At 40.7% G+C, this 15,378-nt stretch overlaps 5 protein-coding genes and 1 non-coding gene across 6 annotated transcripts; 3 read left to right on the forward strand and 3 right to left on the reverse strand.

The window, feature by feature from the left end:
* Window positions 1–372: 372 nt before the first annotated feature.
* LOC126583441 (uncharacterized) lies at window positions 373–750 on the reverse strand. Its single transcript, XM_050247792.1, has one exon. It carries the CDS (start codon window positions 748–750, stop codon window positions 541–543), a length of 210 nt encoding a protein of 69 aa, XP_050103749.1. The 3' UTR covers window positions 373–540.
* Window positions 751–2,103: 1,353 nt separating this feature from the next.
* On the forward strand, window positions 2,104–2,997 carry LOC126583236 (uncharacterized). The gene has a single exon (XM_050247565.1). It carries the CDS (start codon window positions 2,455–2,457, stop codon window positions 2,665–2,667), a length of 213 nt encoding a protein of 70 aa, XP_050103522.1. The 5' UTR covers window positions 2,104–2,454; the 3' UTR covers window positions 2,668–2,997.
* Window positions 2,998–3,397: 400 nt separating this feature from the next.
* On the reverse strand, window positions 3,398–6,096 carry LOC126583239 (uncharacterized). The gene is made up of 3 exons (XM_050247567.1): window positions 5,774–6,096; window positions 5,117–5,142; window positions 3,398–3,856 (listed from the first exon to the last, which is right to left on the reverse strand). The coding sequence occupies exons 1-3, from the start codon at window positions 5,958–5,960 to the stop codon at window positions 3,638–3,640; spliced, it is 432 nt and encodes a 143-aa protein (XP_050103524.1). The 5' UTR covers window positions 5,961–6,096; the 3' UTR covers window positions 3,398–3,637.
* On the forward strand, window positions 4,656–5,086 carry LOC126583237 (uncharacterized). The gene has a single exon (XM_050247566.1). The coding sequence runs from the start codon at window positions 4,716–4,718 to the stop codon at window positions 4,920–4,922; it is 207 nt and encodes a 68-aa protein (XP_050103523.1). The 5' UTR covers window positions 4,656–4,715; the 3' UTR covers window positions 4,923–5,086.
* Window positions 6,097–7,271: 1,175 nt separating the features above from the next.
* Window positions 7,272–7,353, reverse strand: TRNAS-UGA (transfer RNA serine (anticodon UGA)). Its single transcript has one exon. It is a non-coding gene; the product is annotated as a tRNA-Ser (tRNA).
* A 1,828-nt stretch (window positions 7,354–9,181) lies between these two features.
* LOC126583950 (protein NUCLEAR FUSION DEFECTIVE 4-like) lies at window positions 9,182–12,017 on the forward strand. The gene is made up of 3 exons (XM_050248507.1): window positions 9,182–9,655; window positions 10,111–11,042; window positions 11,142–12,017. The coding sequence occupies exons 1-3, from the start codon at window positions 9,320–9,322 to the stop codon at window positions 11,659–11,661; spliced, it is 1,788 nt and encodes a 595-aa protein (XP_050104464.1). The 5' UTR covers window positions 9,182–9,319; the 3' UTR covers window positions 11,662–12,017.
* The last annotated feature ends 3,361 nt before the right edge of the window (window positions 12,018–15,378 follow it).

Raw genomic sequence — 15,378 nt, forward strand, 5'->3', positions numbered from 1 at the left:
CTAGCCGAGCCCTCCCCATATTGAATTGATTTTTTATGACAAGAGGAATAACGATATTTTATTAATCAACAAGTGTACAAAGATGCGTACAATGTTATTATCAAAAATCGAGACTATGACAAAGCCATCGTTGATTGACGAGACCACATCACTCGTTTTTTTGGTCAATTGACCGCATCACTCTAATCGAGTCAACAATTGCAGAGAATATTACAAGCAGCAAAAGGTTATATCATGTTGAATTTTTCATTTGGTGCACAAAATATGTGTTAGCGTTTTATTCATCTTGCTTTGGCTAATATTAATTCATTTTTGAAGAACCAGTTCCGCGAGTGAACCAAACACGCACTTAATTAGTGAGACTGATCCAAGTAGCTTGATCAAACATATAACATTCATAGACAACAGGTGCTGATAAATTTAATCGAACACACTCAACTCTTACTAAGATCACAAAACAATTCATTCATGCATCCCCCTGCATGCATGCGCGCGGATCGGAAAAATGTAAATGTTGCAGATGGATAGCGTGCATATAAGCTAGCCAGTGGAGATGTGAACGCCGATGGCGATGAGGAAAATGGTGACGAGGCCAAAGTAAATGATGGTGTGAACCAAGATGGAAACCCCGCTGGTCTGCATGTTGTTGAACTCCGCCACCCGGCTGTTCCCGGGCAGCTGAAACAGCAGCCCCGGCGTCAACAACACAAACAGCACCACCGCTATCACAACTGGCCCCCAATCCGCCATGCTTTCAACAAACTAGTTTCGCAGTAAGGTCGAGGCTCGGAGCAACGTCGATGGATAGAATAATAAAGAACACGATGACTGGTACGGTGGAAGTGGAAATGAAAGGGCAACGAGAAGGAAGGAGCATAAAAAGGGTGAGTCCGGGCGGGAAAGGGACAAAACGGGAATTCAACGAGACAAAAAGAGGTAGAATACTCCGGCCTCCACGACGAAGCAAAGAGTTAGAAAACAGCCGATGGTATCTTTCCTTCGGACAAAGACGGCTTCCGGACGAAGACGGCTTCCTCGTTTTACTCATTGGATGGCATTACGTGGCACTTTTGTTTGGACTTTTGGAAAATATGGGCTACGGTGATTTGATTTTGGGCTCTTGTTTCTGGCCCAAATCCACTTATTCTTGGGCCCAAACGTAGGCCCAATAAGTTAACCTTTGTGGGTCCAATTTGTTGCCAACATAACCAAGTACTCGAACATCATCGTATTAATCTGTAGCCAAAAAACTTCTGCCTTGGCTAAATTACAAATGGAGTAATGTTATTCATACCATATTTTTATATCATATTTCTATACCACCTTAGGTGGCATTTGATGTGGACAACCACATTATTTGAAAAATTTGCAAAACCCAAGGAAATGAAGGAGAAAGACTCTTTGTATACCACAATCATCATTTAATTAACTAATTTTTCTTAATTATTAATTTATTAAATAATGAACTAAATTTAAAAATCTGATTAATTCAAATGATGTAGCTGTCCACATCAAATGCCACCTAAAGTGGTGTGAAAATGTGGTACAAAAATATTGTATGAATAGCATTACTCTTACAGATGTGAAGAAAATTTCGTGTAAGGATGCTTCAATCGCGTAATTTGTGGCCCTCTTACAAAACATGACGACTCACAATCCTTAATTTGTTTGAGAGTTGCCCTATTCAGACAACTCTAATGAATACATGCTCATAGAAGTGAGCCCCATGTGGTAACAAAAACCGTTAAATCAAACCCATACAGTAGAGCCGGTTACCAATCTCGGTCAAAATTAAGAAATGAAATTTTTTACCATTGTGAAACACGTGTGCACTTTGGGATGAAAATATCGATTTTGATTGAGGTTGATCCACGTGAGATAACACTATTTTTACCACATATGGGTCAACATGAGACAACACGGGGACAATTTATGCAATTCCGTCTATTTTCTTTATTGACCGCAGTCAACTCAAGTAGCGGACATGCTTCTGCACGATAATTCCTTGATGTATGCATTCTAGCTTTTTCCTGTAGAAACCGGCTAAAATCAATGTCTTTTCTTTTCGTGTAGAAAGTTAGACCAAACAAGAAAAGCATTCCAAACATAGGTTCAATCGGACGAAGAATTCTTACGTGGTCCAAAGGAAATCAAACGCCCGCTTCCACGATTCGAACAATTATTGGAAGCTTATGAAAGCAAACATCTTTGTTTTGCTGTCCATAAAGCAATCCATCACCTTCTCCTAATACCTTTCTCCTCTTTTAATCCCCCTCTCTTTCTCACTAAGTTTAGCATCCATCTCTCCTTCTTCGCTAAGACATTAGGCTCCGTCCTTCTACATATTCGGAAACAGCACAACGCTCTGTTTATCTATTTCGATAGAAAGAAGCCTCAAAGTTTTCATACCTCTTCATTCCAACTTACCTAGAGAGAGAGAGGAGAGATAGAAAGATGAGTGCTGATTGGGGGCCGGTTGTTGTTGCAGTTGTTTTGTTCATCCTCCTGTCGCCCGGGCTGCTATTCCAATTACCGGCAAGACATAGGGTGATGGAGTTCGGAAACATGTCCACAAGCGGGATTGCTATTCTTGTTCATGCCATCATATACTTCTGCATAATCACCATCTTGATCATTGCAATTGGTATTCACATACATTTCAACTAATCCATATTGTTTTCAGCCACCACGCACAATTGGAGTAGTTCCTTCTTTTCTTCTTATATTGCGATATATTTTCATCTTTTTGTAAACGAACTCCTTATTCGGCTTTTCTTCTTCCCTTATGGCTTATACTGTGTTCCTAGTTTAACGGTGTAGTGCTACATGATTGGTTTGGTTCACATTCACACTTGACACTGACATTGTAAAGGAGGAGCATCTCAATGAATTTGCTCGTAGTGATGCTAAGTTTTCGGTCCATTATGTTTAAGTTTTATAGGATCACGAACATTGTAATAAGCCTAGTTTTATGGAATTGACTTACAATTTTAATGAGTATCATTGTCATCCAAGCACGCTTAAACGTCCTAAGGGGGAAAGTTCTAGATAAAAACCTACCGTTTCTATCCGCGCAATGTGAAGCTTAACAAAATGAATCCCCTAAGAGTCAACAGATCCGACGCTGGAATTTTGCATATCAACAACTGCCAAACGGATTTTTGACACCAATAAGCCTAGACATTCATAGCCTTCTAAACGAGTAGCTATTCAAAATTCCGAACACCACTTTAGATGTCTCATTCAAAGTTCGCGCGATATTCTAATCTAATCTAATTAACCTAATCCACTGGCAGAAAGATTCTAATCCAACTTGGCAACAATCAAGTAAACAAGTTCAGACTACTATTCTACAACATTTAACAAATAAAGGAACAGTAATTAAATTGCACCTTAATTAGTTGGTAAACAGAATTTAATTAAAAAAAATGGGGTTTCTCATATCTCAAACCAGAGCATAATTCATAAGCAAGCAGCTGCATCTTCTTCTTCGAGTCAGAAAAAAGATTCGTGCTTTATATTTATATGGAGCTCAAAAGCAAACAGAACAAGTACTAAGTTACAACAAGCCAGCCCGGAAGAGAGACAGATCAACATACATATGAGATCCAGAGCGGTGGAGGGTAGCGGTACCGGATCAACCGGTATAGATGTGGACGTGGACGGCCAGGATGAGAATGGCGTACAGACCGAAGAAGATGAGAGTGTGGACAGCTATGGCCTTGCCGTTGGTCTTCATGTGCCCAAACTCCATCTGCTTGCTGTTTCCCGGTAAGGCGAAGAGCAGCCCCGGTTGCAGCAGGATGAACAGCACCACCCCTATCAATATTGGGCCCCAGTCCGCCATTGTTGCGTCCTAAAAAAAATCAGTTTTCAGATCAAATGATGGATTTTCGGATTTGGGTTTTTGAGCTGGGGGTTAAAGTTGCGAGCTTTCGGTTGCTGTGACGAAATGGAGGAATTGGGGATGAATTGCTTTGCGTATTTTATTAGGGTTTTTGAGTGAGTGAGAGTGACACTTGGGATTCGGAATTCGGGAAACGATTTTGTAATTTTGTGATTGTAATTTTTAAGCAACCACGGCGAGCGGTGGAGGAGATAAGGAAGCTACTAGCCCACTGGCTACTGATGAAGGTTCGATTCTCTGCTTTGGGTTACAGAGTAGATTTGTGCAATCTGGACCCACCATCCACTAGTTCAAAGCTTTTATTTTTTTTTAATTATTCTTTACATCTTTGACTAATCCTTAGCGGACATTGAAATGTGGTTGTAAAACTTTAAGCTTTTTGGACGATAAAAATTTTAGTGCGTCGAGAACACAGTTTAGACTACGTAATTGTTCACTAAAAACTTAAGAAGTGGGATCGAGAGGATGGTGGATGAGATTGGAATGTAGGGAGATGGTTTCGATGAAATATTTTTGTGTTAATAATAATCATAAAGATAAGATGATCCGTTCCATTCTAAAATTTCCTCTAATCAAACATCTCATTCCTACTCAAACAATTTAACAACTGCAACGCCAAAGCATTAGAAAAAGGCTAATTAAAGTGGAATAAATATGCTCTTTCTAGCTTTAAGGGATTCTTATTCCCCTCTTTCAAGGGCATAAATCCAAATTATAAAGCATCTAAAGCTCCTTTTTTTATATATACTTTTGCTACATTCTTCCCCTCCTCTCCCTTATTCTTCTGCTGTGACATCTTGTTTTGACAATGAAAAATTGGGCAGCTCCGCTGATAGCATCCGCGCTATTTGCGTTTCTGTCGCCAGGATTGGTGTTTCAGATGCCCGGCAGGGAACGTCCCTTCGAACTCATGAACATGAAAACGAGCATCGCATCGATATTGTTGCACGCCGTGATCTATGGTTTGCTCATCATTCTGTTTCTTGTTATTCTTGACATTCACGTCTATGCTTAGGATCCAAGAAATGCTGTGGTTTTGGCACACCAGCTGAAAGGTGGAGTTAATTCTGTAGTTTTACTTGCTTTTATTTACTATTTGCTATTTACCTTTTTACCTTCCTGAATTCTGCTATGTGAAATGAAGAACTCATAGCAAATGAACTTACAGCAATCTTTCTACTTTGCAAGGATCTTTATGCTTTCATTTACCTTCCATAATCTGCATAAATGTAATTCTTTCACGACGAAATATCGCTAACAAGGATCTCGCTCAGCAGCAGTAACACACGATCTTGACATGTAACGGAGAGATCAGCAGATTATTTCACATTTTTTCCGTTTAATTAATTTTGTTTAGTTGGTTAATCAATTTAGAAGTTCCCCAGTTAAAGCTTTAGCTAGAAACTCACCTAGTAGGAACATGGAGGCTAATTAACTAAGCTTGTGTGCTTTAATTCTTAGCCACTTAGGTTAATTCTACGCTAAATATTCGCATAATTCTCGGCTCAGCTACTGATTAAGCTTGCGTGTTTTGATTACCTATCCACAGATTCTGAATCACATGTGGTTAAATGGTTGTAAAACTGAAAATTATACGAATTATTTGACCATCTGTACTGATGTTTCTTGTCAAGATCCAGCACCCAGCAAAGCTAAAAATCAACGGCAACCTTCACAACTTGACTATCATTTAACAATGAACAACGATCCTAACGAGCAATTTAAATCTCCGAAACAAAGGAGGGAAAATCCAAACATTAGTACAAGATCAAATCCAGATGCAGAGACAAACAAGCTAATTAAGGGATCATACGCTGGTGGTATTTTAACCGAGTGATAATTAAGAGCCAACATACATGTGGACACCAATAGCTAATAAGAAGATGCAAATGAGAGCAAAGTAGATTATGGAATGAACCAGTATGGACACTCCACTCGTCTGAAAGTTTCCGAACTCCACGAACCGGCTCTTTCCCGGCATCTGAATCAGCAGTCCTGGTGTCAGCAGTACAAACAAAAGCACTGCTATGAAAACCGGGCCCCAATCCGACATCTTCTTCCTTCGGTATGTTACGCGCTTGATCTCTTGACCTCTCCCAAAACTTAAGAAATGTGTGTTAGCTGTGATCTGATTGTGATTTGCTAGTATAATGAGTGGGATAAGGATTGTTTGGTAATGGTATGAGGGAAAGAAAGATGAAAGGTGTGCATGATTATAAAGTTGAGCATTTGGGAGGAAGAGACAAGGGATTGATGACTATGGAGAAAGAAAAAAAAAGTTAAGATGACTATGGAGAAAGAAAAAAAAAGTTAAGTGTAAGGTTAGAGTATCAAGCTATTCCAATTTCCACATTCACAACAACCATCGGTGGCTTAGTGGTTGGAAATGAATTCCTGAACCGAATTTTACGCGATACGTTCTGGGTTTGATTTTCCGGCCTCAAAAAAAAAAAATTGCACATTCACATTTTCTAGTACTTTGGTAGTTTACACCTCACATCACATGCATCCTAATTAAAGGAAGCTTCCCGCATGACAACAAAACCCTACGAGAACAATTTACAGAAAATACATATCTTACTATTATGTATTTATACCTCTTGTGTCACCCGATTAGAATGATAGATTCTTAATTATACAGTCAATAACATCTAAGAATCTCTCATTAGTTTAACCTGACTTCTAATATCAGTGTTTTTTAGGAACCATTAGAAATTGAGATACTAAGATTGATGGTAGGGAGCTTTCTTGTCACTGAGGCATTATGTATATAAGTAGTTGTTTTCCTATTCCTTTTCTGAAATCCTATTAAGTATTAGCTCCCTTTCTTTCAATCAAATTAATATTGATTCTGGTGGAGCATTTGGATTTTAAAGAAACTTTTCAATTGCTTAAGAAATCATTTTGGTATTTAACAAAAAGACCTTTGTTGCCTTGTGGCCGGGTTTTACCGGCCGGTCACATACGGATATACAATCGGAATACCGGCAAAGATCAATATGCTTCAACCGAAGTAACCTGAGTTCAAATTTTCGGTGACATAGATCAACTGGAGGAGTTAAAATGACCACCTCTAGTTTATCAAGTGAATCTAAGTTCCAATTCCCTTCCCACCCCCGAGATCTTGAGTTTGATTTTCGTGACTATATCGCTTGCATCCAAATATTACCCAACAAAGACCAAAATATTTACATGTAAATACCATGTACTCCGTTGTCTGAGATTATTAGCTCTCTTTTATTTCCTATTAATAAACTGAAAAAATAGACTATTAGCTCAACCGAGCCCAAAGATCCAAACCCAACTGAACAAATGGATGTGGGCCGAGCCCAAATACTAAAATATGCATTAATGAAAAAGAAATCGTCGACAGCAGGGTTCGAACCTGCGCGGGCGAAGCCCAACAGATTTCAAGTCTGTCTCCTTAACCACTCGGACATATCGACTTTCCTGTTATGAAGTGCATAGATGTATTTTTAATTCCTTTATCTTGTATTAAACATCTTTTTTGGTTTTTTGATAGTTTTATTTGTTTATAAAAATTACAAAGTAAAAAAATCCATGAGCACGCACAAGCCACAATTAAATTTTGAATTAATTTAGATTATTTTTTACTTTTATAATATCCGCTATAAAGTTAGTTTCACAAAAAATATAATGAAAACATAAATGTTCAAAATAAAAATTCACACGTTGAATATCATTGATTAAGAGAATCTCATACCCATGGTGGGTCTCCCTACCCCATGGTGGTCTCCCCCACTCACAGATGGGTTAAAATTAATATCGATGGGGCGCTGAATGTTCAAGACAAGCTGAGTGGTGTGGGGGTGGTGATACGGGACTGGAGGGGAGGTCACTTGGTGGCAAGGGGTACAACAATTCCCAGGCGTTATATCGGTACCAATTTTGGAGCTATATTCAGCGAGGTATGGCTTGCAGATGGCTCAGCAACAAGGTTTCCAACAGGTCGTGGTAGAGAGTGACTGCTTGAAGGCCATTGCAACTCTTAATTGGACTCATTCAGACTCATCGGCGATTGGTACGATAGCGGACGATGTACTGCAACTGGCATCCACTTTCCCTATGGTGAGGTTTATTCATGTCTCTCGCTTATGTAATGGTGTTGCACACCTGCTTGCGAAGTTTGCTTTGTCCAGTAGCAACAATTTAGTTTGGTTTGAGGAGCCTCCTATTCTTGTTCAGGAGCTTCTATTCCAAGACATGTGTAACTCTTTCTTATTCAAAAGCTTCTATTCCAAGACATGTGTAACTCTTTATGAGTTTGATTAATGAATACATCGCTTCCAATTCAAAAAAAAAAAAAAAATGATTCTCATACCCAAAATTAATATTATCAATGAAGATTTTAGAATCTTGTTCACTCTCTTACTTCTAACGTTATTTGCTCATATGAAATACTGTCATAAAAGAGAACTACCTTTCAGCCACTATAACATTGTATCTAAGTGATTCCTTACACCCATATACATCGGAACTCCGCATAAACTTTAAAGCAAACCATCAAGCTAAGCTTGAACAAAGGAGTTCATGATGGTTGAATGTAATGAGACACATAGTCATGTGATCATTATTCGAAGATGCGACTCTCCTCGTTCATTTTGGATTGATGCCAAGGAGAAAGACAACTCCTTAATAAGAAGATATCGAAAAAATTATTTTCTAATTATTTCAGGATTGGTATATTGGTATATTACCAGTCATGATCAATCAAAATTAACTGGGGTCCTTACATAAGGACATGGGTCCTCTTCGGATCCATGTATCCTAATTCACTGAATTCATGTATCTGGTTCATTGAAATTTGATTAAACGGCTACAAGCAGAGGCTCACTTTAAAAGTTATAATAACTTTAACGGTTGAATCAAATTTCAATGGTCCGAATACATAAATTTGGTACGGAGAGGACCCACATCCCTTACATAATTATTGAGTAAACGACATGATTCATCAAGTGGAAGAACAAAGAGCAGACCACATGGTCCATGTCGTTTTCCTTTTCCAGTTTTATATAAGCTAGTCCACCGACCGCATGTTACGCACCACTTCTTTATGCAATAAATGCTCAAACGACAACTTACTTCATCACAAAAGGCGGCTTTTTTGTATATCGTTCTTCTTAATTTTCTCAAAATTCGCTGGTACGGATATCCACGGACCAATGAAAAATGGACAAATTTTCAGTCACATGGACGAATTTAAATTAAAATTGAAAAAAAAAAGAATATAAAAACCTGCCACTGGGTGTCCCAAACCTGCACTCCTCACTCGAATACGTATCTTCTTCTTCATCTTCCTCCTAATCTTCTCATAAATTATGAATAAATAAAAACCCAACAAAAAAAATCATCTCTTTAACTGAAAATCGTCGAAAATATCACTTTTCTGTGATGGGTCGGGTGCAGGAGAAGCTGCGGTCCTTCTTCAGCAACCGATGGCTGGTTTTCGTGGCGGCAATGTGGGTGCAGTCCTGTGCGGGAATCGGCTACTTGTTCGGGAGCATATCACCGGTGATCAAGAGCTCCATGGACTACAATCAGCGGGAGATTGCGCGGTTGGGCGTGGCTAAAGATCTCGGGGACAGCGTTGGGTTTTTGGCGGGGAGTTTGTGCGAGGTGCTGCCTCTGTGGGCGGCGCTGCTCGTTGGCGCTCTGATGAATTTTGTTGGGTACGGTTGGGTGTGGCTTGTTGTTACTGGTCGAGCTCCTTCGTTGAACTTGTGGGCTGTGAGTATCATATCTAACCAAAGTTACTTTGCTTTTCTTGTATTTCTTTTACTTTAGCAACTTTTTCTATTTCTTGATCGTGTGCTTTGCCATTGTGGATGGTTTTTGGTGATTTTCGCACTCCCGTTTTCTTGTTCGGCACTCTTCACCTTATTTATGTCTCTTTATTTCCCTTGGTAATCCAATCCAAAGGCTAAAAGAGAGGGAGGAGGGTGGGTGGAGAAGAGGGGAGTGCGGAAATCACTTCTTTTCGTTCACTTTGCGGATATACTGATTGAAACTCTGGAAATGGATAGTGTTTTTTGGTATAAATGGTTTGAGACGTTGAGTTGATAAGACGGAGTTTAACGTTAATTTTTCCATAAAAAAAGGAGTAATCTTTTGCCTTAAACCTGTTACTTTCTATCATCTTGCCTTGGTTTAATCTTTAACAATTACATTTTTCAATTTTGCAGATGTGCATTCTTATATTTGTGGGAACAAACGGCGAGACCTTCTTCAACACAGTTGCTCTGGTCTCTTGTGTGCAAAACTTCCCAAAAAGTCGGGGTCCCGTGGTTGGAATACTCAAGGGCTTTGCTGGGTTGAGCGGCGCAATTCTGACACAGATATATGTGATGATCCATTCCCCAGATCATGCATCTTTGATTTTCATGGTTGCGGTTGGTCCAGCAATGGTGGTTATTGCATTAATGTTTATAGTCAGACCGGTTGGAGGTCACAGACAAGTCCGGCCAACCGATGCCATGAGCTTCACGTTTATTTATAGCCTGTGCCTCCTATTAGCTGCTTATTTGATGGGGGTCATGCTAGTTGAAGATCTAATTGATTTGAGCCACACCGTGATGGTTATATTTACATCGGTTTTGTTTGTGCTCCTGTTGATTCCCATTGTGATTCCCATTTCGTTGAGCATTTCCTCCGAGGCAAGATCTCTAGAAGAAGAGGTACTCCTACCCGAGCCACAGACACAAGACCGTGGGAAATCTGGGCACGATGCAAATGAGGTAATATTTAGTGAGGTGGAAGACGAGAAGCCTAAGGAAATGGACTTACTTCCAGCATCCGAAAGGCAAAAACGAATTGCGCAATTGCAGTCGAAACTATTCCAAGCAGCTGCCGAAGGAGCAGTTAGGATTAAGAGGAGGAGAGGTCCGCATAGAGGGGAGGACTTCACATTGACACAAGCTTTGATCAAAGCCGACTTTTGGCTTATTTTTTTCTCACTTCTCTTGGGTTCTGGATCTGGTTTAACGGTGATTGATAACCTCGGTCAGATGAGCCAGTCTCTCGGGTATGACAATACGCATATATTTGTGTCCATGATCAGCATCTGGAACTTTCTGGGTCGGGTTGGTGGCGGTTACTTCTCTGAGATCATCGTGAGGTATGAACTGATTACATTCTCATCTAGAGTTTCTGTAGAAATTATTTAAACTTGGCTTTGTGACTTCTCAATTCTCATACATCGCTTTGCATTCGATAGGGACTTTGCTTATCCAAGACCGGTAGCAATGGCTGTGGCACAACTCCTTATGGCAGTTGGGCATATCTTCATTGCTTTCGGATGGCCTGGGGCAATGCACATTGCCACCATCTTGGTTGGGCTAGGCTATGGGGCTCATTGGGCTATCGTGCCAGCTGCTGCTTCTGAATTGTTTGGCTTGAAAAAGTTCGGGGCTTTATACAATTTCCTCACAATTGCAAACCCTGCTGGTTCGTTGCTCTTTTCTGGCCTGATTGCTAGCAGTATATACGACTTTGAAGCTGAGAAGCAAGCTCATCAGCACCATCACCCGCATATGAGTCCAGGAACATCAGTTTTCCAAGGCATGCTTCGAATGGACGCACCAAAGTGTGACGGTTCTATATGCTTCTTCTTAACTTCGTTAATCATGTCCGGATTATGCATTGTTGCCTTTGTTTTAAGCATGATTCTGGTACATCGGACTAAGATTGTATACGCCCACCTGTATGGAAAATCACGTCCAGCTGGGATTTCATGAGCTGAGGCTTCCGTTCAATACATCCTGTATTTTTTTCTGATTTGCCCTTTTCGAACGACATTTTTTTTCTTCCAAATTGTTTGATGTTTCTATACTTTGTCTGAGGTTGTGTAGATTCTTCGTGTGTTTCTGTAACCACATTTCAAGGATGATGGAGGCAAGTGCACGGCTTTTCAGAACTCTCGAGGATCAGTGTCCCAATTCAGTGTTATGTTATGTTTGGTCGTGTAAGATTGTCTTTTCGAGTATCAGAACGTTGTGTTGAATTTTGCCTGTCAATTGACATTGAAAAATTTTGTTTCATGATCAGTTGTGTCCACAAGTTTCCCATTAATTGATAGTAAGATTGTCTCTTATTTCGTCGTTGCCGGTGTTTTGTTTCGTTATATTAAGAATATATTATAATTAATGTATAATATTGTATTTGTCTAATCTAGGAAAGGCTATTCCATGAATTGTGGATCTCTTGTCTAACCTAGGAAAGGCTATTCCATGAATTATGGATCACACTTTATAGGATTAGAATCAGTTTTTTTGTCTTTTTCATTTTGTATTTGTATATATGGGCTCCTTACCCTCTGTTCTAAATAGACAAAATATTCAGCCATATCATTCCTATCAATCCCAGGAACTACCTAGCTCTTTCTTATTTTGGTATCACCACAGGCTCTTCGATCCACTTCATCAAACCCTAACAAAATTACAAACACCATGACAGACAATCCAACACCCAACGCCAACAACCCTAGTATGGATTTATCACATCCATACTATGTTCATCCTTCAGATCACCCTGGCCATGTACTTGTTTCTGAAAAATTGAATGGCACCAATTATTCCTCCTGGAGCAAGTCTATGCTTCATGCCTTACGAGCCAAAAATAAAATTGGATTCATTGATGGATCCATTACACCCCCTCCCGAAGATGACAAACCAGGTGATTATGCCCTATGGGCACGCTGCAACAGCATGATCCTATCATGGATTTCGAATTCGGTAGAGTCTCATCTCTCGACCGGAGTTGTCCATGCCGAATCTGCATACACGATTTGGGAGGATTTCAAGCATCAATTTTCCCAGCAAAACACACCAACCATTTACCAAATCCAGAAACAGATTGCTTCTCTATCACAAGGCTCCCTCACCGTCTCAACGTACTTTACAGAACTTAAGCATCTCTGGACTCAACTCGATGCATATGAAGACCCCATCATCTGCAACCTGATGGATAAGCATCATGAGCAACGAGAAAAATACCGACTTATGCAATTTCTTATGGGCCTTAACGATGTTCATGACACCGTTCGCACCAGCATTCTCATGATGACGCCATTGCCTAATATTCATCAAGCTTATTCCTTTGTCAGCAATCACGAGCAACAACGCCAGTTGACGTCGGAACAACGCCAACCATTGCCATCAGATAATTTTTCCCTTGCTGCCGCAGCACAAACCCGTTCTGATCAACGCTGTGATCATTGCAACCGAGAGGGACACACCATCGATAATTGCCGCACTCTAAAATACCATTGCAATTTTTGTGACAAAAGAGGACATACAGAGGACAGGTGCAAAATCAAGAATGGCACGTGGGTGCCTCATCCCACTGGAGGAAATGGCAATACAAAAGGTCGCAAGCAAAGAGGCAATTCTTCTTCACGTCCTTTGCATGCCGCCCATGCAACGGAAACCACGTCAAGTCTTCAAGGGCCATTCATGCCGCAACCAACATATCCTTCTGCATCCACCAGTACCAATCCGTTGAGTGCACTCTCTGCGGATCAAATTCAACAGTTGACTCATGCTCTCTCCTTGCTTTCTTCTGGTAATGGGAACGCTTATGCAAATGCCGCAGGTCCGAATTCTCTTTCTGTTACTTCCATTAATTCTGTGTTTAGTAAGCCATGGATCTTGGATAGTGGAGCTACAGACCATATCGTTTCTGATTCCACCTTATTTACTACCACCAAACCTTCATCTATACCCGTTGTTAATTTGCCCACTGGTTCTTCAATCCCAATCACTTGTACTGGCACAGTACCATTTAATTCTGATATCACTTTAGCCGATGTCTTGTGTGTTCCGTCTTTTAATCTCAATCTCATGTCCGCTAGCAAAGTCACTAACTCTCTCAATTGTTGTGCCATTTTGTTTCCCACCTTTTGTGTTTTGCAGGACTTGGCTTCAGGGAAGATGATTGGTTCGGGTAAGATGCGTGATGGTCTTTACTACATGTCACCTATACACCGAACACCTGCCTCTCATCAAGTTTCCCATCCTTCCTATTTATGGCACCAACGACTTGGGCATCCATCCCCTTCTCGTCTCAAATTAGCTTCGTCTTTATTACTTTCTCATGCTATTTCCATTGACAATACTTGTAGTGTCTGTCCTTTGGCCAAACAAACACGACTTCCGTTTTCTTTAAGTTCAATATCGACTCATGCACCATTTGTTTTATTACATTGTGACATATGGGGTCCTTACAAAATTCCCACTCACTCTGGGGCTCGTTTCTTTCTTACAATTGTGGACGATTTTAGTCGATGCACTTGGGTGTTTTTCATGTCTCACAAATCTGAGACCCAACATCTTTTAAAGTCCTTTCTCACCTTTGCTCACACTCAATTCCATGCCACAGTTAAAACCATCAGAGTAGACAATGGGTCTGAATTCTTATCTATGAAGGATTATTTTCAATCTAATGGGATCGAACTTCAACGCACTTGCGTTTACACACCCCAACAAAATGGGGTTGTTGAACGCAAACATCGCCATATTCTTACAGTGGCCCGTGCTTTACGCATTCAATCCAACATCCCCCTCATATTTTGGAGTGATTGCGTACTCACTGCCGTCTACCTCATCAATCGTTTACCTTCTCCGTTACTTTCCCACAAATCACCCTTTGAACTATTATACAAACGTCCACCATCCCTTGAGCATCTACGCGTGTTTGGTTGTCTCAGTTATGCTACCGTTGTACACCCTACCCACAAATTTGAACCTAGAGCACACCGGTGTGTTTTCGTTGGCTATCCCACAGGTCACAAAGGGTATAAACTTTACAACTTGGACACTAAAAAAATTTTTGATCAGCCGTGATGTAATATTTCATGAGACTTCATTCCCATTTTCTAATCTTTCCCCTCCTGATTCTCATACCACTGCCCTTAATCCTATCCCTCAGGACCCCACCTCTTTTTCTCCCCTTTCCCATTTCCCTCCACCGCTTCATGCACCTACCACCTTTGATCAACCTCCTCCCTTAACCACACCTGGCGATGACTCATCCCTTGCCGACACTCCCACTCCCCATATCTCACATGGTCCCTCCTCCACCGACATCCCTCCCCAACCCGTGACCACCTCTCCTCCATTACTACACGTACCCCCTTCTTCTGCCCCCTCTCATGCCTCCCCTCCCGACCTTGATATTCCCATCTCTTCCCCACCTCTTCTCCCTTCTCTCCGACATTCCACTCGTCCTAAACAGCCACCGACATGGACTAAAGACTACCACATGTCTCACCAAGTCAATCATTCTTCTCTGGCACTACGTCCTGCACCAGGTACCCGTTATCCCATTTCTCATTTTCTTTCCAACTCTCGTTTCTCTTCTGCCCATTGCTCTTTTTTAGCTAACATTACAGGTCCATCTGAGCCCACCACATATGCTGAAGCTATCCTTGATCCACACTGGCAACAAGCTATGCA

This window comes from Malus sylvestris, chromosome 9 (genome assembly GCF_916048215.2).
Source record: "Malus sylvestris chromosome 9, drMalSylv7.2, whole genome shotgun sequence".
NCBI classification, from domain to species: domain Eukaryota; kingdom Viridiplantae; phylum Streptophyta; class Magnoliopsida; order Rosales; family Rosaceae; genus Malus; species Malus sylvestris.